The sequence below is a fragment of the Gymnoscopelus microlampas genome (assembly GCF_963454915.1).
Source record: "Gymnoscopelus microlampas genome assembly, chromosome: 10".
In the NCBI taxonomy this organism is placed as follows: Eukaryota; Metazoa; Chordata; class Actinopteri; order Myctophiformes; family Myctophidae; genus Gymnoscopelus; species Gymnoscopelus microlampas.
The window spans coordinates 3,041,189-3,068,101 of record NC_139947.1 but is presented as its reverse complement, the minus strand read 5'-3'; the positions used below and the strand labels follow the sequence as shown (position 1 = coordinate 3,068,101).

At 44.1% G+C, this 26,913-nt stretch overlaps 2 protein-coding genes across 2 annotated transcripts in view; one reads left to right on the top strand and one right to left on the bottom strand.

Moving 5' to 3' along the window:
- LOC311054410 (uncharacterized protein) overlaps window positions 1–26,913 on the top strand; it is a 120,638-nt gene that overhangs the window by 59,430 nt on the left and 34,295 nt on the right. The gene's annotated exons all lie outside the window — the stretch shown is intronic.
- LOC311053747 (uncharacterized protein) lies at window positions 6,395–9,412 on the bottom strand. Its single transcript, XM_084069426.1, has 3 exons — window positions 9,275–9,412; window positions 7,089–7,385; window positions 6,395–6,545 (listed from the first exon to the last, which is right to left on the bottom strand). The coding sequence occupies exons 1-3, from the start codon at window positions 9,288–9,290 to the stop codon at window positions 6,493–6,495; spliced, it is 366 nt and encodes a 121-aa protein (XP_083925552.1). The 5' UTR covers window positions 9,291–9,412; the 3' UTR covers window positions 6,395–6,492.

Here is a 26,913-nt window from a genome sequence, read left to right as displayed (position 1 = left end):
AACAGATTTTCACATCAGGTTGCATCACATATGAAAATATCTTCTCTTTAATAACAACATTAAACAATTGCACATCAAATGCTACAGGATATAAGACTATTGTGCCCACACATTTCCTGCATCTCAGCTCTCCTACATACTCGTACAACAGGTTTACTTTTTCTTTCTTTGTGGTCACTTGTCTAGTCACGGTGCCTGCAGCTGATTACTAATCAATGCTTGTGACTCCAGCAGACATCCTGATTCACTAAGCTTGGTTGCCCACACATGTTTCCACCAAATAGATGCACTTTGTCTTTTTGTTATATTGAACAGGACATAATGCTGAGACAAATGATTCCACAGTTTTCCTGTATATTATTATAAAATACTGCTTACACCAATTGACACAATCCAGTTACACCACTAGACAATGTTGCTTCTACAGTACAAACTAGAAAATGTGCTCCTCGGAGCACAGGTCTCCACCAGGTCAGGAAGTGGGTTTGGAACCCATCCGTAGCGAAAGTTACGTCGTGAAAATGTGTCTTTCGCTGTACTGTGATTGGCTGATTGGTATTCAGACCCTTTGCTCAGTACTGTGATTGGCTAGGGAGACGCATGAATAGCACCACTCACTTAAAAAAAAATACTTTTTTTAAAAAGTGAGCTTCCATCACTGTGATGACCACTGTTGTTTTTAAATAGCACCGCTCACTTCACACTGGGTGTGATTTTTTAATTTCATCATGTGTCTCGCTAGCCAATCACAGCGCGTCTGCGAAGTTTGAAGTTAATTTCATCATGTGTCTCGCTAGCCAATCACAGGTGTTCACAGACGGACGGACACACACACACACACACACGGACGGACGGAGGGTAAAACATACTCTCCGCGAGAGGCGTAGAGTAAGTCTCACTGAAAATCAAGCATGAGTGTCAATGAGGTCAAATTAAGTAGTGTTTTATAAAGTACAGAAATCCTGACGTCACTTGTTCATCCCCTGGTCGTAGAAGTAATTTCTCTATGGAGAATAACATTTCAGTCATCTTAGAATCATCTCATATAAGAATTGTGGTCCAAAAATAAACAAACTGTCTCTGCGATATTGTCAAGGAGGTGGCTCTGTATCGTTTGATAGTCAGTCAATCATATTTGATAGTCCGTTTCTAGCGAAAATTTAACTAATTCGGCGGAAGTAACATTAGCGTTTTCTCACCATCAGTTGATGCTTCCTACATATCCATAAGAGTCAAACCAAATTTTTGGAACACAGTTCTTATTTGACGTGATATTAAACACGTCTATGAGAATTCAGAACGGGCGAAAAAAAGCGCGACCCAAGTAGGATGTGTAAATTACGTCTGACTTCGGTGCTCTATTTCATTTCACCTGACAGCCAATAATAATCAGGATAAAAATCGTAAGGAATTGTGCGTACATGCTGTGTGTGGGGTGTGTGTGTGTGTGTGTGTGTGTGTGTGTTGGGGGGGGGGGGGGGGGTGAAAAGGAGAGTAGTCCCTAAAATGAGGGACTTCCCTCAAAAGTTAGAATAGGGTCCCCTCAGTTAACTGGTCCTGATGCTCAACAGACTAGCATTAGAAGCATTGTTAGGAGGGCTAACACTGAACTAGACTTATTAATAATCAGGACATTGACATAATTTCTTGACAAATCCAACCCAACCAAATTATCAATCAACAAAAGCATTAACTAGGAAATCCATTTGATCAAAACAACAAAAACCCATAGTAAACGTGACTGCTCTCTAGCTCTAAATGGACACACCTACACCGTGGCACAACACGGGGGGTACTCGTGTCTCAGGTCTCATTGTTCGAAACTGTGCAATACAAATAGATTGACTTTTTCATGACGTTGTGTTTCTCTACCATTATTATTTTCTCCCTTTTAGAATACAAGACAGTCCAGACAACCATTCAACAGAGTGAGGGAGACAGAAACAATAGGTTACAAAATATACTGTACAATACAGTAGGGACTAGGGAGTGTTTTATTATATTTTTTGTCATTGCTTCCATTATTGACCTGTATCCTTCTTTTGTCCTTTTAGTATATCACTTGCAGTTGCACACTGTTGTTAGACCACTTGCAAACAGTAATTTAGTACAGTCAACATCAGCTATTTCTGGCACGGAACCCAGGTAAAACGTTGTATCCATTCTGGCAATGTCACAGCCATATCATACTGTAAAACATTCCCACTGGTTCGCGATTCCCGCAGGGGACGCTGTGGGCGCTGGGGGCGTGTTCTCGCCTCCGCGTCATCATTGCCCATACCCTAGGTGGGGTTGGCGAAAGGGCCTCTCTGTGTGGAGTTTGCATGTTCTCCCCGTGTCTCCTAGGGTAGGTACCCTCACAAAAACATGCAGTAATCCTGGTCACTATACTGCGTCCCTCTGGTCAGCCGGGGCGCCTGATGGAGGGGAAAGGAACTGGTTGGAATAACGTGTTTCTTCCACGCGCTACGTCCTACCAGGGAAACTCTCCCCTGTCAGGTGACAAGAAGGTCAGCTGGCTCTCATGCATTGAAGGAGGCATGAGCTCGGCCCTGGCCTCCCTAGGTTGGCAGAGGGAAGGTAGTGCCCAGGATTACATAGAAAATTGACACTGGGTGTAAAAAATGGGGTTATAATATCGCGATAAAATAAAACAAAAAAACATTCCCCCTCATGCCCTGTGTTTGCCGCAGTCAGGGTCCTCATCCTAGGGTTTGCCTAGGCCCTAGGGCCTCCAGATCCCTAAGTCTGCCCCTGCTTATAGAGACCTGGATAGCACAAAGCAGATACTGAAGACCATTCCAAATATCTGTGGAAAGAGAGAACAAAGAAAGGTGGACAAAAGTCTTACCGCTGAAACAAACACTTTTTCACCCAGTATGCTGCATCCATATTTCCTGATATGAAATATAGAAGGCATTGCATTGTTGCATTGTAGCATTAATGAAAATAAATGCTGCTAAAACATATATGTTTTGCTGACATATCTAAACCCTTGTCATTCTGTCGGGCAGAAGCCTTGTATCTCCATACTTCAACTTTTTATGTTATTTATTTATTAAGGCCCTACTTTGTCATACAGGAGTGTCGTGCCAAATTAGCGATAATAGCCGACGTACGAAGAGACTTGGTGTAGAGGGGAAAAGGGAGTGGACCAAGTATAGACCTCTGGCAGACACCAGTCGATAGGGTTTATGTGGTTATGGGTTCTTTATAGAACCAAATTAATGGTCTGAAAGGTTCTTTCTGGAACTGTAACCAAAAATGTGTATTCTATGGCATCACTCTGAAGAACCAGTTTCAGAGCCCACCTACCATCATGATGCCTACACCAATGCCCACTCCTCCAATGATGTTCAATGGTGCCACTATATATATGTCTATGAATTGAATACCAAGGCCCTCATTGGAAACAAGACTGCAATAAAATAAAACATTTTGCCTAATAAAATATTTAATCAATCAATTCAGCTTGCTGTTGGAGAATTCTTCAACTGCTTCAGTGCAGCTCTGTAAGACATAGATACAGTATGTTAACACTCCCTCCCTCCCTCCCACACACACACACACACACACACACACACACACACACACACACACACACACACACACACACACACACACACACACACATACACACTCTCACTCTCTCCAATCCATACTTCATCAGACTAACAACATGTCTGTAATATGTGTCACCTTGGTAGAACCTATGGAGGGGCAGATGGCTTTGAGGTCTCTCTCAGACCCTGTTGGACCGCAGCAGCTCATCTGTACCGAGGAGACAAGGACAACTGATGTCATTTCACCCTTTCGTACACTCACTCACAGTTAAATCAGAGGGCTCTGTCCAAGCCTAATGACAGCTCATGTTACTCTCAACCCAAACCATTCAGGGACCCACAGACATCCCACCTCTCCTGGAAGTTGCGGGAGTCACTCTGAAATTAGCGCCTGCTCCCGGACAGACACCCGCGAGTGGTAATGAACGATACGATACGATTAGTTCACACTTGAAATTTGTCTTGCGACCCAGCAGCCATGTACAGTATACAACACATAAACAGTACACATTTGACATGACACAAAAAACAAAAATGCATACATAAAGACATAGACAAGAGCAATGTCCACCACTCAGCCTACCCCTGGCCTAAACTCCTGATTAAGCCTCAATGTCGTCTGATGGACAAAGGACATACCTTATTGTATGTTGGAACACCGTATCTCCTTCCCGAAGATTCTGCAAGAAAGCACATCAGTGCATGCAGTGCAGGTGGTTTCAGAGAGTTACTTCTCTGAAACAAGAGTTAAAAGGTCCTATAAATTCATTGATATAAAAATGAAGAAATGTACTTCTACGTTTACTTGTACTTTGATTGTCCCCCCATCCCAAATTAGACCCTATGTCCCCTACAGCCCTATGTTCCCTCAGATGAGTACAAATGAGCTGATGTTTTTGCTCCTGTTTGTTTGTTCATTAACCTGTCTGTCTGTCTGTCTGTATGTCTGTCGGTATCAGATATCTCTTAGCAAGATTTAGACTCTCACTCAAAAAGTTATAGACAGATTTCTACACAAAAAATCCACACATACTAGTCCATACACCACGATGTGTGCAGACAAACTATATGCAGACTTTTGGGTTATGCGCTCGGTATGTATAGTTAAGTTTTGGACAGTGATTTAATCCTGTTGAAGTGTAGTGTGTGTGTGTGTGTGTGTGTGTGTGTGTGTGTGTGTGACAACATTCGAACATTGCACGTGTCAGTCTGCATGATAGTGCTATGGAGATGATATCTAAAGCGCCGTCCCGCTTATAAAACAGTCCTTTATAAGTTTGCAGGCAGCGTCTGTCCTGGCGTTTTCTGGTGTCATGGGTGTAAAAGCATGTAACCATGACAACAGATCCCAAACTCTGAATCTCCGGTGTTTACACAAAAACGTTAATAAACAGCTTAAGTTTGACGGAAAAACGGGCCAGGTCACTGTCTACTCTGCATATGCTAATGGTCAATGCCTGTGTGCAAGTTCAGATCAATTGCTCAACCCACTGAGGAGAAACATGCAGAACAGACAGACAGACTGACTGATTGACGGACCGAGGTTTCCTTAATATATAATAGGATAGGATTAAAAGAGGGTGTAGCAATGTCATGTACAAAAAGTACAACATTTTGAAAACAGAGAAGTTAAACAATATAGACCCGGTCCAGTACATACTTATAGAAGTTACACAAATAAATGATAATTTATTGAGAAGCCCTAAGCATTTTTACAGTTTAACCCATTAAAAAGCCTGTCAGCAGAACGTACTGCAGTACCAAGTCCACACTTTTGAGCGTGACTCGAATAATGTCCTATATTGTAAACCACAGTTCACACCCACATGTCTGATACATGTGTCTATTTCCTTCTGCTGCTGTGTGTTATTAAAAGTGTTGCATAGCGAGTGCTGACAGTGCCATGTCATTATTCAGACAGCTCATTATTCTGACGTCCCGTAACCCCCATGTTACGGGACACACACACCACACGTACACACACGTACACACACACACGCACGCACGCACGCACGTACGCACGCACGCACGCACGCACGCACACGCACACGCACACACACACACACACACACACACACACACACACACACAACCACTTTTACTGCTACCATTTACAGTATATCTAGTGTGAGATATGATCTACTGGTCCACACATTTCAACATAAAGTTGATGATGAAATTGACCACTTCTGTAACTGCTCACTTCTCTTTTTGTAATCCGTTTCCTCCCACAACGTCAAAGGCAAGTAGTGTCAAAATATGAGATAGTTTCAAAAGCCATGTGCAGTACAATACTGGTTTTTAAAAAAGACCGTAGGGGTCTTGCCCTATAGATTATTATGTTGGGGCCCTTTAATTTGTATTTATTTTATTGTATTTATTTGTATGTATTTGATTGACAGATGAGCTTTCACTGTTATCATTATTATTATTTCTTTAATTACAAATATGAGGGCCGCTGTAATTAATATTCCCAGGCTGACTTTTGTTTCCAGTCCACCGATGACATATAGTTGGTGATAAAATTGACCACTTCTGTAATTTAGTCATACTTCTCTTTTTTATCTTTGGTCTTCAGTTTTCTCCCATGAAGTGAAAAAAGCTTTTTTTATCCGCTTCTGCGGTACCATACTGTATGCAAAACAGACCTACAATTTATAATTTAAGCATTTAGCAGATGCTCTCAATCCAGAGCGATTTACAATAAACAATTGTACAAAAGGATTTGAAAAGTACATAGTTACAGGTACATTTGGGGTCAGTCAGAAGGTAATGTAAGGACCTGAAATAGTTCATAAAAAGTTTGCGGGGGTGCCCTTAACAGAAAAACAAATATTTTTTCCAGCTTGAGAAAAGACATGACATCCTTTAGCCAGGTAGAGATGAATGGGGCCTTGGAAGATTTCCATTGCAGTGCAGGGACAGGTGTCTAGCAAAGACCAGGGCAGCAGGGGCAGCAGAGCCAGCTGGGGGGGATAGACACTAAACACAGGACAAAAAAGCATTTAGTGAACACATAATATGTGCTAGCACATAACACTAGCCATTCAAATGAACCTTTTCTCTTCTGAGGACTTATACAAAATGTGGATATTATGATAGCAGAACAACACACAAACACAACACACACACACACACACACACACACACACACACACACACACACACACACACACACACACACACACACACACACACACACACACACACACACACACACACCCATCATAATAGGCTCTATGCACAGCAGCCATATTGGGAATGAATTGGGCCCCTTCCTTACTTCCTTCACAGGTGTTACCAATAATACTAATTAAGGCTCCGTTCCATTTAGTGTAGCACAGTGGTTGTCTTATTTTCAAGGGCCCCATAAGACTGAGAGTGTACAGAGTTACACACCCATATCCCATCACCCGTATCATTGGTAACACCTGTGAAGGAAGTAAGAAGAGGCCCAATTTCTTTCCAATATGGCTGCTGTGCATAGAGCCTATTTATCCTTCACAGGACACTATGCATGCTTACCACTTGTCACTTCAACCCTGTGAGTCCTGCTCTGGAGTCGGCCGTTCACCTCCACAGAATATGTTCCACTGTCTTCTTTGGTCATGTTTTTGATGATCAACATGCCGGTTATTTTATTCAATTCTGTGCGCTCTCTATATGGCCCGTAGTAGTCAACATCAGGACCAAAGCCCTCATCCCACTCTGTCACCTTATTCGGCCCAAACTTCCACAGGACGCCAGTTATGGCTTCAGTAACAGCTGGGTCCAATTGGAGTTCTCCTTCCAGAGGTATGGTATGTATGTAGTTCACATCTTCTGTGTGGAGAAAATATACAGTCATGTTGAACAATGAACGTCGGTAGAAGTTATATATTAGACAGTTGTGGAAAAGGTACTCGCATTTTTTTTACTTAAGTAAAAGGATCAATACTGATAAATTGAAATACTCTGTTACAATTAAAGTACAATTAAAAAATGTATTGAGTAAAAGTACAAGCGTATTGACATCAAAATGTACTTAAAGTACCAAAAGGTAGAAGTACTCATTATGCAGAATGTTTTTGAAAATAGCAGATCTACAAGCTCACAATGTGTCGCATCGCAATGCATTGTGAGCTATTTTCGGCTTGTAGATCTGCTATTTTCAAATGGCCGAAATGTATATTGGGCTGAAGTGATTAATGTATTTTTTGTGATAATAATCAAAATGTACAAAGTAACTATTAACTAAAGGTGTCAAATAATTGCAGTGGTATAAAACTACAATATTTGCCTCCGAGATGGAGTGGAGTAGAAGTAAAAGTACTGAAATACTGAAGAAAGTAAAAAGAACATAAAATGAATGCTGATATTTTCTGACGTTTATCATAGGCGAATTTCCATATGTGTCCTGGGGTTACAAAAACACCCTAAACGAAAGAAAGATTGAGCAACTATGTTCTATTTTTCATATTCATTTTACAATCAAGCTGTCAAAAACACAGACTCGGGCACAATTTGTTTTCTTGCGCCCGACTCTCTCTCTCTCTCTCTCTCTCTCTCTCTCTGTGTCTGTCTGTCTGTCTGTCTGTCTGTCTGTCTGTCTTTCTTTTCCTCCGATCATAAAGTCAGTCTCCATTATACAACAGAAAACACTGCATTCAAAGCTTCATATCTGCATGAAAGCATCAAATAACCAAAGCAGACAAAATATAGGCTAACTAACCACAGAGTGCAAAGACATAGTAGCCTGTCAGACAAACCAATGCAAACACAATAACGCACACGCGCACGCACGCACACGTAAGACATGAGAACAACAGTACATGGAAGTAGCTACAAATTCACAATACAAGGTCTACTAAACTGGAAGACTCATTATAGACAGGGCCGAAAATGGAAAATTCCCCCTGGAAAACAATGTGGTAGGCATTTTTGAGTAAAAGTGAGTTGTTTCTATATGATTTTTAGGCGCTGAATCCATTTCTGCCGGATGCCAAGCTGTAAAAGTCTCGGTTTAGGCATAAATATCGAGAAATTTGCATAATGAGCAAATTAATTACCAAAAACTGGGAAAAGGCTATAATTTAGCTTTTAATTAACTTATAAAGGTAATCTAAGAGTTTAAGTCCATGTTTATGATGTCCAGAAATCCATCTATTACCATGGTGCAATCATGCTACCTTTCCTTATTAGCATAAATTATGCAAGAATTTGGTAAGGCATTACAATTTGTTTTTCTCTTTTAGTCCTAAAAGTTTAGCTCTCGAATCTAAGTCTATGTTTTAATGTCCACTTACTTAATGGCCTTACTAGACTCTAATAGGCTCTATTAGGCTGTACTAGGCTCTTGTCAGCCCTGTAGCCCCTTTGCACTTGAGATTAACCACTGTGTCCACGGGCAATAGTTTTACATGGGTTTGTGTCCACCGGCAATAGTTTTACATGAAAATGTTCAGGCTATAGTATAGTACTGCCCCGTACAACCTAACAGAGCCCAGCACAGCCCACCAGAGCCCATTATTTTTTTGGTATTTAGACCCAAGCGTTTCAACTTATTTCATCCATGTCCGTGGGGTCAGCACTTTATATTCGAAATCTGAACGTTTATGTAGATGTACGGGTTGTAAATGGAGACAAATCCAAAACCAGGAACAAGTTGCGCCATGACTGTCAGTCATGTTTCAGGGCTAACATTTATGTAGCCTGTTCAAGTCGTCACCTACCTGAACCTGATGCCATGCCGATAGTCCAGTCAGAGATAAATATAGGATAATAATTATAACGGACAGTCAGCCAGCCCAGTAAACACAAATAGCAGTCAAGTTAATGGCCGTTTAGAAGTAGTAGCTTCTCCTTTTCCGGGGTCTAAAGTGAAAGTTGCAACACATGGGGAAACGATTAAAAAAAACAGAAAAAAAACCCTGATCTTTTTAGTGTCCGTTACTGTGGTGTAACTAAGTACATTTACTCAAGTGTTGTACTTTATACAATTTTGAGGTATTTTACTTTAGGCCTACTGGAGTATTTCCAATTTTCAGTACTTTTACTACTCCCCAAGTTGACACAGTCACCAGACTTTTCCACCTTGTAGGAAAGCCCATGTTTGTTTTGTATCAAATTAATAGCTCTAATATAATTTATAGCTCTAATGGAAGCTCTAATTTATAGCTCTAACTGTACCATTATTAATTTCTAATAAATGGAGCTTTTTTTTTCTTGTCTACCTTTGGAGTTACATCATGCCATGGTAACTCTACACAACCCAAACCTCTACCGAAGTGGTCTTGCCCTTAAGTAAAGAATCTGACTGAGTAGCCTACTTCTTCTTCCACCACCGACACTTGAGACCAGTGAGTCTCTATCATAGGTCTCTATTTGAAAGTGCCTATTAGACAGTACTCTGCAGTCTGCATGGGTCTATGCTGCCATCTAGTGGGTAAAATTAGTACATTTCAGCTGTCTTGCATGCAAACTGTCCCATTTCACCAGGTTTTTCTTTTTAAATTAGATTTTTTTTATTTGTTTTCAAAACTGACAAAATCTTTCATGTATTGACCACTTTTCTGTTTGTAAATATCATGACGTTTTTCAGTCGGCACAGCGTAAGTGGAGGTAAAACATTATTGCTGAACAGTGATCTCGGTAGACACTAGCCCTAGAGAGGCCGTGATATTACATTTAATGTATTCCATACACCATTGGTTCTCAAAGTGGGGTCCGAGGACCCCCAGGGGTACTTGAGGGAGTTCCAGGGGGTCCCCAGCTAAATGATAGATTAGGCACCAAATGGACCCTTATGGGTCTGTAACCCTTATGGGTCTGACCCGTTAGGGTCCATTTGGTTCCATTTGTACACTCTCAGAGTTAAATTGACATAGATTTTACAATTTAAATTGCGGTCCAAGTGATAGAAATGCCATTAAATGGGGGTCTGTAGCCTTAATGCATGTCAAACTGGCGGTCCTTGAAATTAAAATGGTTGAGAATCACTGCTAGAGCCGTAAAAAATCTTCTCTTATGGGGGTCCCTGGCATATCTTTTGAAATGGGGGTCTGCGGGCTAATAAGTGTCAATTTGGGGGTCCTTGGCACGAAAAAGTTTGAGAACCACTGCCATACACAGCCACAGCTCACTCCTATGGCCACCCGGGAAGCAGACTTGTTGTAACTTGTTGTGGAGTAGAAGTAAGTTCTGAAAAAATGTACACACTCAAGTAAAGCAAAAGTATCTCAAAATTGTAGTATTAAGTACTTTATTATGTTTCACCACTGCAACGAACCTGACAAGACACTGTTTGGTTAGGTTATGGTTCTTCAGTGTAGTTTAGTTTAGTTGGGAAAATACAGATACAATGTTATTGAAATACAGTGTATTTCTTGATGATACACAAAGCAGGATTTCTCAACCTTTTGGCCCCCAAGGTCCCTCTATAATGTCTTAAGGTAGAGGTCTTCAACGTTTTCAGGCCAAGGACCCCTTTGCTGAGAGAGAGATGAAGCAGGGACCCCCACTGCATTGTTTACAATTGTGTTGCAGATTACACTTTTTCATAGATTTCATTGATAGCTTCACTGACTATCATCAGTGTTCCGGAAAATGTTGTTCATTCCAGACATTTAACCACTTAAACCTTCAATACTTAGTACTGGATTTGCTCGCAGCGCGAGCTCGTATATCTGCTATTTTTGGATAATGTTCCCCTCAGAATAGGGATGCTATTATGGGTTCAAGTGGAAAAAAACAAGTGGAAAAACATCCTATTACACAAAGATTTGGCGGCCCCCCTATAGTTGTTCTGAGGACCCCTTAGGGGTCCCGGACCCCCTGTTGAAGACCCCTGGTTTAAGGAAATACTCCAGCGCCCCAAAACATGCGGGCGGATTCTGCCAATGCTTTTTAATGGGAACCGCTCCATTCCCATTGAAAAGCTTTGGCAGATTCTGCCCGCATAGCTAAAATAAAAGTGCGGTGTGACCGCGCCCTTAGGGCACGGTCACACCACACGCTTTGTCAATGCAAATGCATGGATTCATGGTCTTGCGATGTTTTGACCATGAATCCACGCATTTGATTTGACAAAGAATTGGCAGATTCCGCGATTTCCGCCCCAGAGGTAAAATAAAAGTGCGGTGTGACCGTGCCCTTAGAATGTTTATAGACTTTACAGAAAGGAAGAAAAAAAAGTCCTTAAATCCCCATTCATAGTAAAGATATCATCGCTGTTGGGTGTTAACCTTGTAAGACCAAAACTGTAACCTGTGTTCCAGTTTCATATTATTTAGTGTTGTGTTGTCTGTTTTCCCTCCCTTCCTATACTGTTTTCTCCCTCTTTCCTCAATCCCAGGCCCAAGACAAATAGGAAACCAAGACCCACTGTCTCCGGGTTACTTCCCGTATCTGTGTGACGTAGGTGGCCGCCTCTTTAGGAGACCGGAAGCAGGTTGGAGTCTATTCATTCCAATGGGAGAGTGAACGTGAACACGGCTTCTGAACCATTCTTTAGCTCCATGGTCACTGTAACTAAATATTGGACCCAGTCGCAACAAGCCACACAATAGGCTCTATTCACAGGAGCCATATTATGAAGACATTCACAGGTGTTACCAATGATACTAATGAAGGCTCTGTTCCATTCATGGTCAAACAGAGTCAGGGTGCTGATATTGTGCATGTTGGCTCACTGGAAATGGCCCCTTACGGGTGTGTAACTCTGAGAGGGTACAAATGGAACCAAATGGACCCGTAAGGCCATTTGTACACTCTCAGAGTTATGGGGGTCGTGGAAACCACTGTGCTACACTAAATGGAACAGAGCCTTCATTAGTATCATTGGTAACACCTGTGAAGGAAGTGATAATATGGCTGCTGTGCTGTGCATAGAGCCTATTGACCTTTCGCTGTCCCAGCAACATACTCTCACTAGATCCATTAACAGTAGGCTAAACATATGGGGCCTGGGCCACAGTGTGGCCAGGCACCCTAGGCTGCAATGCCAAGCCTGACAGCGTGTCGCGGGTTCGACTCCCAATCCCTACCGACCTTTGTGTGTCACCCCATCTCTCTCCCCATTTCCTATCAGCCTAACTGTAATCTGTAATAAAGGCAAAAAGCCAAAACAAAAAAACAGTGAACATGGGATGTTTGCAAGATCTGCTATCACCGGTTGGGGGACGTAACATTTAGTCACGTTATACAACTTTTAATTGTTTTTTCATTTATAAACCCCACAGACAAACTTGACCACTTTTCACAAAAGCGTGTCGCTTATGTGACACCCTTGTACAACGAAGTAGAGCATTAATTTACATTAAAAAAACATACACAGTTGAAATAAGGAGAAGAAAGCTTTTATTGTTAATGTAGTGATGCATGACAAAGTTGCCACGTTGCATTGCAAAGTCTTAATTTTTTGCAAGATGCCTCCTGATCACTGAGTAAGTTAAAAAGTACACTTTGTCACTTTAGATTTTTTTGGCTATTAAAAAAATAGCAGATCTACAAGCTCATAGCGCGGCACCGAGTGCCGCGATATGAGATCTTTTTTTTTTTTTTTTTTTTTTAACTTTTTTGGTTTTTTTTTCAAAAAACTGTAGGATTTAGAAAACATTTTTAAGAATCGCCTCAGGTCTTAATGGGCTAATAATACAACTAATAATACCGCAAACTTCATGAACAACAAAGGAACCCTTCCCCACTCACAAACAAAGTTACAAAGCAAAGTGGTTAATATGCCACAGCAGCAATCGACAAAATATGCGTTGACCTGTTGGCCTATACATCAGCGTTTCAGCCGCCCAAGCGAAAGTGACCTATATTTATCTGATACCTTTACATTACATTACATTACAGTCATTTAGCATTATGAATATAGCCTATCATAGACATATTGATATATTCACATACATTGAAAAAGATATGGTTAACACATGGTGTACAAAATCCACCCCCTCTCAAGTTGAGAGTGGGTGGATTTGAGTTCACAAACTGTTCATGTCACTTAGTGGTGGGCGGGGCCCAATCTGAGCTTAGTTTGGTTCAGCTGGGGTGGGCCTATATAAACTCAGGTTGAACCAGCAGACAAACATTTTGTCTGTCTGGAGATTCACTGCAAGAAATCACAGCTATGTGAGCACTTCCGATGCATTATAAGTAAGTTTGTTTTCTGTTATTAGACTTAGTTCCTTGGTTTAATTTGTTTGATAGACACTTACGCTGATCTGTTTATGCTTTCTGTTTGTTTAAGTTACTGATTGTTTCTGTCTTTCACTCCTATTTAGTTAAATCATCATCACCACCATATCATCATCATCATCACGTGTTGTACCAACTGGCAATAAAACCACTTTCAACCTTCATTCCTGGTCTGGTCCAAATGCTCTTATCGGCATACTGGTGTCGGGGTATAATTTAGCCATGCAGTGAACTCTAGCTAAAGACATTTTACATGGTCCTACGAACCGGCCACCCCGCCACCAGATATGGACCAGACTTGCCAGAAGGAGAACGATGAGGCTCCCCGCAAAGGAGGGAGGCAGAAGATAGCGCCAATATACCTGGGGGACTATGAACACTACCAAGCCACCGCCTGCCCTCCTACCTCAACACACGACAAGTCCATCTCACCCATGAGCCCGAGCGCTGCATATGGGAGCGGTGTGTTCGAACTAGAGTCAGTCTCAATCCATCAGTCCCCAGCGCCTCCTCTACAGTCCCAACCCACGTCCCACTCATCGCCTGCCCAGAGCCAGCAGGCGCTACCACCCGGCCCTCCTCCCCAGTTGGTGTTAACACTTGGGCCTCCTCCCCAGCCGGCACCATCACCTGGCCCTCTTCCCCAGTCGGTGTCAACACCTGGCCTTCCTTCCCAGCCGGCGCTACCACCCGGGCCTCCCCTCCAGTCGACGCCATCACCCGGCCCTCACCCGCAGCCGACGCCATCACCCGGCCCTCACCCGCAGCCGACACCACCACCTGGGCCTCATCCTCAGTCGGCGCCACCACCTGGACCCCCTCTCCAGCCGATACTACCACTTGGGCCCCCCCCCCAACAGGCGCCACCACCAGCACCGCAGCCCCCTATGCACCCAGTGCCGTACACTCAAGTGCACCCTGCACCGCACACTGAGGCACACCCTGCGCCACCCCCAGCGCCCCACGCTCAGATGCACCTCGCACCGGACTCAACGCCCCACGCTCAGATGCACTATGCGCTGCCCCAAGCGTCGGATGCCCGGGCCCACCCACCCCCTCCTCAGCAGCAGCCATGGGCCCCAGCACCTACTCCAGCGCCCGCTGCCTGTGCTCACCCAGCTCCCCCTCAGCCACAGCCGTGGCCCCCAGCACCCTCCCCAGCGCCCCCTGCCTGTGCTCACCCAGCTCCCCCTCAGCCACAGCCGTGGCCCCCAGCACCCCCCCCAGCGCCCCCTGCCTGTGCTCACCCAGCCCCTCAGCCACAGCCATGGCCCCCAGCACCTCCCCCAGAGCCCCCTACCTGGGCCCACCCAGCCCCGCCACAGCCGTGGCCCCCAGCACCTACTCCAGCGCCCCCTGCCTGGGCCCACCCAGTCCCTCCTCAGCCACAGCCGTGGCCCACAGCACCTCCCCCAGAGCCCCCTGTCCAGGCCTACCCAGGCCCACCACAGCCGTGGCCCCCAGCACCTAACCCAGCGCCCCCTGCCTGGGCCCACCCAGCCCCTCCTCAGTCACAGCCGCGGCCCCCAGCACCGACCCCCGCGCCCCCCGCCTGGGCCCACCCGGCCCCTCCTCAGCCACAGTCGTGGCCCCCAGCACCTACTCCAGCGCCCCCCGCCTGGGCCCACCCAGCCCCTCCTCAGCCACAGTCGTGGCCCCCAGCACCTACTCCAGCGCCCCCCGCCTGGGCCCACCCAGCCCCTCCTCAGCCACAGTCGTGGCCCCCAGCACCTACTCCAGCGCCCCCCGCCTGGGCCCACCCAGCCCACCCTCAGCCACAGTCGTGGCCCCCAGCATCTAACCCAGCGCCCCCTCCCTGGACCCACCCACCCCCTCTTCAACCACATCCGCGGCCTCCAGCACCTACTCCAGCGCACCCTGCCTGGGCCCACCCAGCCCCTCCTCAGCCACAGTCGTGGCCTGCAGCACCTCCTCCAGCGCCCCCTGCCTGTGCCCACCCCGCCCCTCCTCAGCCGCAGCCGTGGCCCCCCGCACCACCCCAGCAGCCCCTAGTGAGCACTCCCTACCAGGTACCCCCCACTCCCTTTCCACCACAGCAGTGGACTTATTCAGTACCTCTCCCCACGCAATGGACCCCCACTCCAATGCTTAACCCACAAATGTACGCAGGCCTACAATTCGGGCACAAGTCCTCTAGGGTCGAGGGACCCACATTCCCGAACCTTAATAAAGAAGACCCTCACGAATACACAATGCTTAAGATGGCCCTGTCAAACCTACTGTCCCCCTGGGAAACTGAAACATACAAGTATCATATCCTGCTAGATCACCTCAAACTACCCTCAGCACTCCATATAGCGCTGGCCTATGCTCATGACCCCCAGCCTTATACCAAGGCCCTAGCCGCTCTCGACCAACAGTACGGCCAGCCTCACCACCTGGCCTTGAGAGAAATTACAGCTATAACTAGTCTCCCAAAGGTTCAACCCGGTGATTCCAAAGCCTTCCACGCCTTTGCAGTTAGGGTCCAGTCCTTGGTAGGAATGCTGCAGGCCATGGGCCAGAGCGAGGGCGCCGCCGAGCTCGCCTGTTCATCCCACGTGCAGCACCTTCTGAGTAAGCTCCCAGCCGACTTTGTAGCTAACTTCATTCGCCACACCCGTTCAACTCGGCCAGGAGCCCATTACACACTGGTTGACTTTGCCGTGTGGCTCCAATGTGAGGCAGAATGTCAGTCAGTAGCCGTTCAAGTCCAGAATCTGACTACTGATGCCCCTGTGCCACCCGGGAGATCAGCGCCGAGGCCTGCCCCTTTTACAGCAACCATATTGCACGGTACCAGCCCTGACACCCCCCCATTACCCTCTACAAGTAAACAGAGAAAACCTAGAGCATGCCAGTACTGCAACTCCCCTGACCATTCGATAATCAATTGTAAAGAGTTTAAGGAGCTGAAGACGGAAGACGCAACCATATGGATAAAACAGGAAAGGAGGTGCTGGAGATGTGCAGGACCTCACATGGCTAAGAGCTGTAACCTGAGAACACCATGCCCCCTGTGTAACGGGAAACATTTAGGTACCCTGCACCATGTTAATAACAGGGGGACAGAATCCAAGGTCCTATACGTAAATCCTCAGCCCAGCTCCCCCCAAGTCCTTCTAAAGGTGGTTAAGGTGACATTACGTAATCAACATCACACCTTGGATACTTACGCTATCCTTGACGACGGTTCCCAGCGCACAATGCTCCTACCAGCAGCACGTAAGCAACTTAGGCTCCAAGGAGACTTTGAACGGCTGCTCGTACGTACCATCAGACAACAAACTGAGGCATTGGATGGGGCTTCAGTTAGTTTTGAGATCTCACCTTTCTTTAATCCCCAGAAGACGTTCCCAATTACGAACGCATTCACCTCAGCCAAGTTGTCACTGGTGGAGCAGAGCTACCCAGTAGATAAACTCAAAACACGCTACCGCCATCTACAGGGCCTTCCTCTCCACCCCTTTTCCAATGTGCAGCCCCTTCTCCTGATTGGAGCAGACAATTCTCACCTAATAACCCCAACCAAGAAAGTCTGCCTAGGGCCACCAGGGACACCCATAGCCCTCCATACCCAGCTAGGCTGGACCCTCCAAGGGCGAACCTTCTTCCAGGAGCATTCAGATGCGGCCCAAGCCCTCTTTACCTCAACTGGGGCCCCCTACGCAGAACTCAGTCGCCATGTCGAAAAATTATGGCAGTTGGATGTTCTCCCCTTTAAGAACGAGAAACTAATTACAAGATCAAAACAGGACAAAGAGGCCATGGATTTGCTGGAAACCAAAACCATCAGAGCGGAAGTTGATGGGCTTAAACGCTATGCAACACCCCTTATCCGTATCCCCAATGCTCCGAAGCTGCAATCCCCCCCAGACTCTGTCATGCCCCTCCTGCGCCAGACCGAACGTCGCCTTGCCCGAAAACCAGAATTGGCCCAAATCTACTGTCAAGAAATAGATAAGCTGGTACAGGCGGGCTATGTAAAGAAACTGACCACTGAGCAAATCTCTAAATCCCTAGAATCCTGGTACATCCCCCACCACATTGTGGAGCATAACGGTAAACACCGCATAGTCTTTAACTGCTCATTCCCCTATCAAGGCCAAGTTCTGAACGAACAACTCCTCCCCGGCCCAGTGTTGGGTCCTTCAATGCTGGGTGTATTGCTCCGCTTCCGACAGCACAAAGTGGCCATCAGCGGTGATATTAAGTCAATGTTCCATCAGATTAGACTTTTACCTGAAGATAGACCACTTTTAAGATTCCTGTGGCGTGACCTCAGAAGAGAGAGCCCCCCCGACGTATACGAGTGGCAAGTCCTACCTTTTGGTACAACATGCAGCCCATGCTGCGCAATCCACGCTGTTCAGAGACATGCTCAATCCCACCAAGAGCCTAACAATGACATCGCAGCTACCGTCCTGGAATCTTTCTATGTAGACAATTGCCTACATTCACTCCCTTGCCCCCTAGAAGCCAAAGAACTGATCACGAAGCTGCGAGAGGTGCTGTGCACTGGAGGCTTTGACCTCAGGCAGTGGGCCAGCAATACTCAATCTGTTGTGGACCACCTACCCCCAGAGGCTCGGGCCGACAGTACCGAGTGTTGGCTGAGCCAGGACCGAACCGACCCTACAGAGGGCACTCTCGGCTTAAGCTGGCACTTTATCTCAGACACTTTAAGCTACAAGCATAGACCAGTGCTGTATGACACTTTGACAATGAGGAACGTATACAAAGTACTTGCCACACAGTACGATCCCCTTGGATTTATATCACCTTTCACCGCTCGAGCCAAAGTCCTCCTCCAACAGCTCTGGATGAAAAGGAGAGAATGGGACGACCCGATATCCCCTGGAGAAATTCAGCAAGCATGGGTTGAGTGGGAGAACGAGCTCCATAACCTGGCCAATCTACACTACCCGAGATGGTATGAATTTAACGCCCCTTATCCTGTGAAGTCAAGACAACTGCATATCTTCTGTGATGCCTCGGAAAGGGCGTATGGTTCTGTAGCCTATCTGAGGATGGAGGACGAGAAAGGGGGGGTTCATGTTTCATTCGTTATGGCCAGATCTCGAGTAGCTCCCAAACAACAGATCACCATTCCTCGCCTTGAACTGTCCGCGGCCCTCACTGGAGCTCAGATGGCTCAGCTCCTCCAGAGAGAGCTAACAATCTCTATTGACAAAACAGTGCTTTGGTCAGATTCCACTGTAGTCCTGACCTGGCTACAGTCAGTGTCATGCAGATACAAAGTCTTTGTTGCCAATCGCATCACTGAGATCCTAGAGCTCACCTCCCCCGACCAGTGGCACTATGTTGATTCAGGTAACAATCCTGCTGACGATATTACTCGGGGCAAACGACTCGATGAGCTGACCGGACCCAACCGATGGAACAGAGGTCCAGCATTTCTAGCTTTATCTTCAGATCAATGGCCTGCCTTACCACCTCACACCCCCGATCCAATCCCTGATTTACGCAAACCTCTGTTTTGTGGTCTCACCCAGAGTAACATACCACCTGACCTCCCTGACCCTAGTCAATTTACCACCTGGCCAGAGCTTGTAGAGGCCACCTACCAACACTTGCAAGATGCCGCTAAATACCCCCTCTGGTTCCTTAGCATTCAATCGAGTCGATGCTGAAGCTCTCATTCTTTCACAAGCTCAAGCAGTAAGCTTTCCAGATGACCTCAAGGCACTTAAGTCGGGTAAAGACCCCCCAACCCATAGTCGCCTCATTTCCCTTTCTCCACAGTTTGAGCCCAAGCTTAACCTTATCAGAGTTGGAGGCAGACTTCGGTTGGCAGCAGAGCTAGAACCAGGAGCAATGCATCCTATTGTGCTTGACCCTAAACATGCAGTCACCCAGCTGATAATAAAGGACTATGACACTCGCCTCTTACATCCTGGCCCAGAGAGGGTGTTTGCTGAGCTTAGGCGTTCATACTGGATCCTCCGCGGACGTCAGGCCATTAAGCAGCATCAGTGGAACTGTGTGGAATGCAGGAAGTGGAGGGCGAAACCTACTGTACCCAAGATGGCCGATCTACCCTCTTCCAGGGTCCGTTTAACACAGCCCCCGTTCTGGTCCACAGGGATGGACTGTTTTGGCCCACTAGTCATAAAGGTTGGCCGCAAAACTGATAAAAGATGGGGGATCCTATTCAAGTGCCTTACCACTCACTGCCTTCACATCGAAATCCTAACCAGCCTCGATACTGACAGTTTCTTGATGTCCCTGCGCCGTTTCACATCACGCAGAGGTCAACCTTTCGAAATTCTGTCCGACTGTGGAACGAACTTCAGAGGAGGAGCAAGGGAACTTAGCAATGCCTTTGCTGCAATGAGCCCAGCATTGAAGGATCAACTGGGTAAGAGAAAAATTCTATTCAAGTTCAACCCCCCAAATGCCCCCCACTTCGGAGGTGTGTGGGAAAGAGAGGTGAGGTCAATCAAGACAGCACTGCGATCGACACTGGGAGCCCAAACCGTTACAGAGGAGGTGCTTAACACTGTTTTAATAGAAATAGAAGGAATCCTCAACTCAAAACCCCTTGGTTACGCTTCATCGGATCTGGCTGACCCTGACCCCGTGACCCCAAACCTTCTCCTCATGGGGCGGCGGGACGCCTCCCTTCCTCAGGCAGTGTACAACGACACCGAGCTCATTGGCCGCCGCAAGTGGAAGCACAGCCAGATCTTAGCTGACCACTTCTGGTCACGTTTTATCAGAGATTACCTACCAAACCTTCAAACCCGCCAGAAATGGCATAAAGACACAGCCAACCTGGAGGCATTCACAGTCGTTATGGTGGTGGACCCACAGTTGCCCAGAGGACTGTGGCCAATTGGAAGGGTGACTCGCCTCATGCCAAGCGACGACGGGCGCGTTCGTACAGCAGAAGTGGAGATCAAGGGCAAGACCTACATTAGACCTGTGGCCAGACTAGTGGCCCTTCCGGCCATGGCCGACCCTGAATCCCCTTGCAGGCAAAATAGTCATTCTTGAACACTGTTTGTTTCTTTTATTTGTTATTATTGTCATTCCTTTTACGGAAGTTAGTAATGATCAAATAAATTGTATTTGATGGGGCGGCTGTACAAAATCCACCCCCTCTCAAGTTGAGAGTGGGTGGATTTGAGTTCACAAACTGTTCATGTCACTTAGTGGTGGGCGGGGCCCAATCTGAGCTTAGTTTGGTTCAGCTGGGGTGGGCCTATATAAACTCAGGTTGAACCAGCAGACAAACATTTTGTCTGTCTGGAGATTCACTGCAAGAAATCACAGCTATGTGAGCACTTCCGATGCATTATAAGTAAGTTTGTTTTCTGTTATTAGACTTAGTTCCTTGGTTTAATTTGTTTGATAGACACTTACGCTGATCTGTTTATGCTTTCTGTTTGTTTAAGTTACTGATTGTTTCTGTCTTTCACTCCTATTTAGTTAAATCATCATCACCACCATATCATCATCATCATCACGTGTTGTACCAACTGGCAATAAAACCACTTTCAACCTTCATTCCTGGTCTGGTCCAAATGCTCTTATCGGCATACTGGTGTCGGGGTATAATTTAGCCATGCAGTGAACTCTAGCTAAAGACATTTTACATGGTATATGTTGGTATGTGTTGTATCCTGTAACATGGTATTGGTATGTGTTGTATCCACATGGTATTGGTATGTGTTGTATCCTGTAACATGGTATTGGTATGTGTCTACTGCATTTCTGTGAGACGCGAGGATCAGACCTGTGCAGCATCAATGTGCATGATGGAAGCTCAAAGCTGTGATAGATGCAGTGCTGAAACTATCCATGATTTTGTGAGTGAAAATTCTATAGATTCCTTTTCAGATTAATCAAATAATATATATATATATATATATCCACACATTGATTAACTGTATTGTGCAAGACTAGTGAAAATAGCTGATCTACAAGCTCAAAATACATTGCATCTTAATCTTGATTCGTTGTGAGCATGTACGTATAGGCTAATATGTAAACTATTATTTGTAAGATGTTTGCCTATTTTGCTTACATGTCCAAAACCGGGATCAATAATCGATTAATTTACTAAATTAATTGAACCAATAAAAACAGACCTGTGCAGCATCAATGTGCAGTGATGGATGCTCAAAGCTGTGATAGATGCAGTGCTGAAACTATCCATGATTTTGTAAGTGATTATTCTATCTATTACTTTTGATTGATTGATAGATGTACTTTATTTAGTAAGACATTAGAACAACAGTACATGGAAGTACAAATTCACAATACAAGGTCTACTAAACTGTAAGACTCATTAAGCACTGAGCTTGTTTAAGATGAGATCCCCATGCACACAAATCATGATGACATATAAGAGACAGACAGATATACACACTACTACAGTATACAGAACGTCATACAATCAGCTTACAGGTTACTGGTATGAAGAGTGAAAAATATGTACAAGAGAAGAAAACAAAGGGGGAGGGGGGAGGGGATGAATGCAATAATATATATATATATATATCAACATGTACAATAATATACAACAATATATCATATGTAGTGCAAGACTAGTGAAAATGGCTGATCTACAAGCTCAAAATGCATCACATATTGATTTGTTGTGAGCTTGTACTTTTTCACTATTATTTGTACGATTTGTGCTTCCCAAAACAGGGATCAATTATTAATCGATTCATTTACTAAATTAACTACATCAACAAAAAATAAAATAATAATTGATACATAATTTAGTTTACTTTAGCTTTACTCCTAGATGTTCTCTTGTCTACAGGTCAGGAAGCTCACATACATAGTACTGTTACTGTATATAAACTATGGACAGTACCCGAGACCAACAGTAGGGGGCATCAATACACCAACTGGTGCCTAGACAATGCGGTCGTCAGAAGAAGAACATACCCACAATGCAGTAGTGAAAACAACATGGTGTGTTGACTGACTGTTGTTGACACTTTAAAATACTATAGATTTATATAAAAGACACTTTAAGGACGTTTGTTAGCAGCTCAACCACTGAAACACAGCAGGTAAAGATCAAGTCATTCATGTTGGGTTTCATTTGTATTTATTGACTCAAATATAAATCTAATTGCTGCTATACTTGCTAGATTATAATTCATGTGATTGTGACTATTTTCAATGTAATGGTTAATCTCCATATAAGCAATGAGGTGCAAACGTCGCTTGAGTAGCCTTGGATCAAGGGTCACCAGACTTGTCGACCCAAGACAGGTCGACCAGCCGCGATTTTGAGACAGCTCGACCCAGATCGACCGGGTCTGGTTGTCTGAAGTAGTAGCTCTGTGTAACCCCTAGAGGGTAGTAGAGTACAAGGTACAAGGTGACGGTGAGGGAGGTCCTGAGTATATTTATAGTATATTTAAGAGTAAATATTGTAAGCATGCTCCCCAAGCCCCCAGAGCCGCTGAGAAATCTTGAAGCTGCCACCCCAGTGGCCAAAGCTGGAACTGCAGGCGGGGAGAAATACATGCGCGAGCAAAACATACTGATATATATTTATATATAGAGATATAAATATGTAAACATATTATACATAAATACATATGCATTTACATATACATAGGCATCTCCAGTGAATTTCATAAATATCTCGCGTTCAATCCTTGACACACGGGCTGCCGTAGAACGCAAAAATGACACTAGTGCGCATGCTCATAACTTTACGCCAACCCAAAACCGTCTCAATAATTCTACTTCCGGCAGGCTTCCGGGTGCTTCAAAACGCCAGTGAGCACATTCATTGAAATGATAGCTGGGGGCGGGGCAATCCTCCCTCTAGTTATATTATACCTCTATGATGCTCCCCCAGTTGCATACTTTTTTTTAAGAAGTGTTATAGTATATTTAAGAGTAAATATTGTAAGCCTGTTTTGTCCTCCTCTCCTCTAAAATCATTTGAAAGTAGCAGATCTACACTAGTTGCCATCATTAAACACAACACAAGAGGTGAAATGAATTAAAGTAACTGTTCTTTTATTTGACAAAACAGGGCAGTGTGAAACAATTTCAATGATTGAAAAAAAAGGTCAAAAATAGTAGTATATACAAAAAAATGTTTGATGCTTTTTGGATATCTCACACAACACTATTTCAGAACAGGATTTACTTTGCAGGATTTATTCATTTGATTATGGATTTTTAGAACGAAAGAACCGTCCCACAAAGATTATTTTGGAGAGTGCTGGCAATGGCATTGGTTTGAATTCTATTCAGACATTGTGTCTTGTGAAAAACATCCCACTGTTGTTTGGTGACATTACTCCTGCAGGGAACAAAAACTGGAATTTGTTACTGTTGCTACCTCAAATAATGAACATAGTGTTTTCACCTTCTCTCACTCTAGGCATGACAACATATTTAAAGCATTTGATTTTGGAGCACCACACACTATTTAAGCATTTGTATCCACACAGAAATGTAATACTGAAGCATCACTTTATGATCCATTATCCATCTGCTATAAGGAAAATTGGCCCATTACTACATATGTGGTGTATGAGGTTTGAAGCTAAACACAAGATGTTTAAAGATTATTTAAAAAAATTCAAAAACATAACAAAATCACTGGCTAAAAAGCATCAGATGACCATTGTTCATCACTGGGAAACCTCCATTCTCAAGCACAATGAGTATGGGCCAATCAAACCTTTTTCCCTCAGTTGTGAAAATGTGGTTAACAATTCTAATCTTGAAATGATCTTGTCAAAAGAACTTTAAAGGGACATTAAGCATGTATACAAGTCTTACATCCATCAAGCTATGGGGATGAATGATGGTGCTGATGATGGCTGATAGCCTTAGGAATGTGATTGATGTTGTTGATGGCCTGTGTCTCTGTGTTTCTCTGCATATAGCTGCATTCTATATACAGTTTTAACTTTAAAGGGACATTAAGCATGTATACAAGTCTTACATCCATCAAGCTATGGGGATGAATGATGGTGCTGATGAGAATACCACCCAACTCACTCCAAATCCAACTCACTCCATGAAGACTTAAGAAATATTCGCCCAACTCACTCCAGGGCTCGGCCAACTCACTCCAGGGCTGGGACAACTCCCTCCAGGACCAAAGACCAACTCCCTCCAGGACCAAAGCCAACTCACTCCAGGACCAAACCCAACTCACTCCATGCAATGTCACCAGTCAGTGTAATATTGGTTCAATGTGTCAGAGGTGTAAAGTAACTAAGTACATTAACTTAAGTACTGTACTTATGTACAATGTTGGGTATTTGTGCGTTATTTGAGTATTCCCAACTTCCAATGGTTTTACCTCTACTCCACTACATATTGGATCCACATATTGTTTTTTTACTCCACTAAATGTATTTGTTTTACTAGTTACTTTGCAGCTATAAATTATAATATTATAGTGTGTGTGTGTGTGTGTGTGTGTGTGTGTGTGTGTGTGTGTGTGTGTGTGTGTGTGTGTGTGTGTTTTTCCCCCATTTCATGCCATTTACATTATTCTTGGAATAATTAATTGACTTCATACAAATGACCCATTCACATCAACACCTATCTGCATATATAGCCTATCACCTGGTCATTGCATAATGCAGGCACATGACCCATTAATCAACACCTCATTGTAATGGATGTTTCATTGAATAGGAGTAAGTGCTCATCTTCCTATAAAGTGAGCTTGTAGATCGGCTACTTTCAAAATGTCTCATTTTATTTAAAAAATAAATAAAATGTGCCTCACCTTGTAAAATAACATCTAATTATTTAGGTATAACTTTATATCAAAATAGATGTTCATTGTCTACAGTTTACAATTAACAACACTTTCCTATGCATTTCACAGTCCCAAAGTTATGTATATAACTACTATTTATCCAACAGTGGATTAATCACATTGGTGCTTTGTAGAGACAGTATTTAAAACTTTAACCAAGCCTAAAACAGAATAGAGTTAAAAGTAACAAATTCCTCAATATTGTACTTAATCCTTCCTTAAATGTATAGCTCTCATTATTAACATTAAAGAAAGATATGCCAATAATAGAAATACCAGATCCTTTAGATTGATTGAAGTTTGCACAGGAAAAGGTACCAGTACAGTACATGAGTTTACTGTTACAAGGTCAACTAAAATGATATAACCAACCAAAAAAGCCTATAGTAACTGTAGTTACTAGTTACTTTCCATCAGTGTTTGAGGTGATGAAAAGGAAATAGAGTGCAAGAATAATTGTCAGACAACACAGAGCTGCTGCTAATGTGTAGACTGAACGTCACTTTATGACTGAATGACAAAATAATCATTTCCATAACACATACAAATAATATAGTGTATTCAAAGCACAGCATACAATCAATAAAGGCATTACCATTATAACTATAACTTCTTATATATCAGACTTTTATACTTCATGTGATTATTCACAAAACCCCTAGGACAGGTCTTACTCTGCTATGCTGTGACAGTACAAGCATACATGTATACAAGTCTTACATCCATCAGTGTTTGAGGTGATCAAAAGGAAATAGGCTGAAGCTAAACATTTATGATAGCCTATCCTTCCTTAAACAAGGACACGGTCATATGCTGTGTAGCATACATATTCACCTTGTAAACAAAATGTAAGTAAGATGAAATATGCAATATAAATGAAATCCCAATTATAATATTTGCATCTCATATACGACAACACTGACTGAGCTGCTGCTAATGTGTAGACTGAACGTCACTTTATGATGTTCTGTAAACGGCCTCTGGGTGGCTCCCTTTAGCTTCCATTAGCCTCCATTAGCTTTGTAACGAGTGCAACAAAAACACCAACAGTCCCACACCAATACAGTCTTGAAGCTAAAGCATTCATAGAAACGTATTATAACATGGCAACTTTGCACTTTACCTGAAAAGGGGAGAATAAAGTGAGTGCAAGAATAATTGTCAGATAATTGTCAGACAACACAGATTGAGGATCGCCAGGCTGAACCAATTGATAATAGACACACTGTAAGGATTTAGAGCTGAGGTAAGGAGGTGTCTAATGGCTGTGCTTGAAAGCCTTATCACATCAAGAAGACAATAGGGCTTGAGGTAAGGAGGTGTCTATCTCAATGGCTGTGCTTGCTTGAAAGCCTTGACAGACAAATAATAATTCTT

What these genes read in the sequence shown, in the direction of transcription:
- LOC311053747 (XM_084069426.1), bottom strand. An exon ending in CAGGGTTGAAGTGACAAGTG is followed by an intron (nt 6,546 to 7,088) that starts GTAAGCATGCAT and finishes TCCTGTGTTTAG; the next exon opens with TGTCTATCCCCCCCAGCTGG.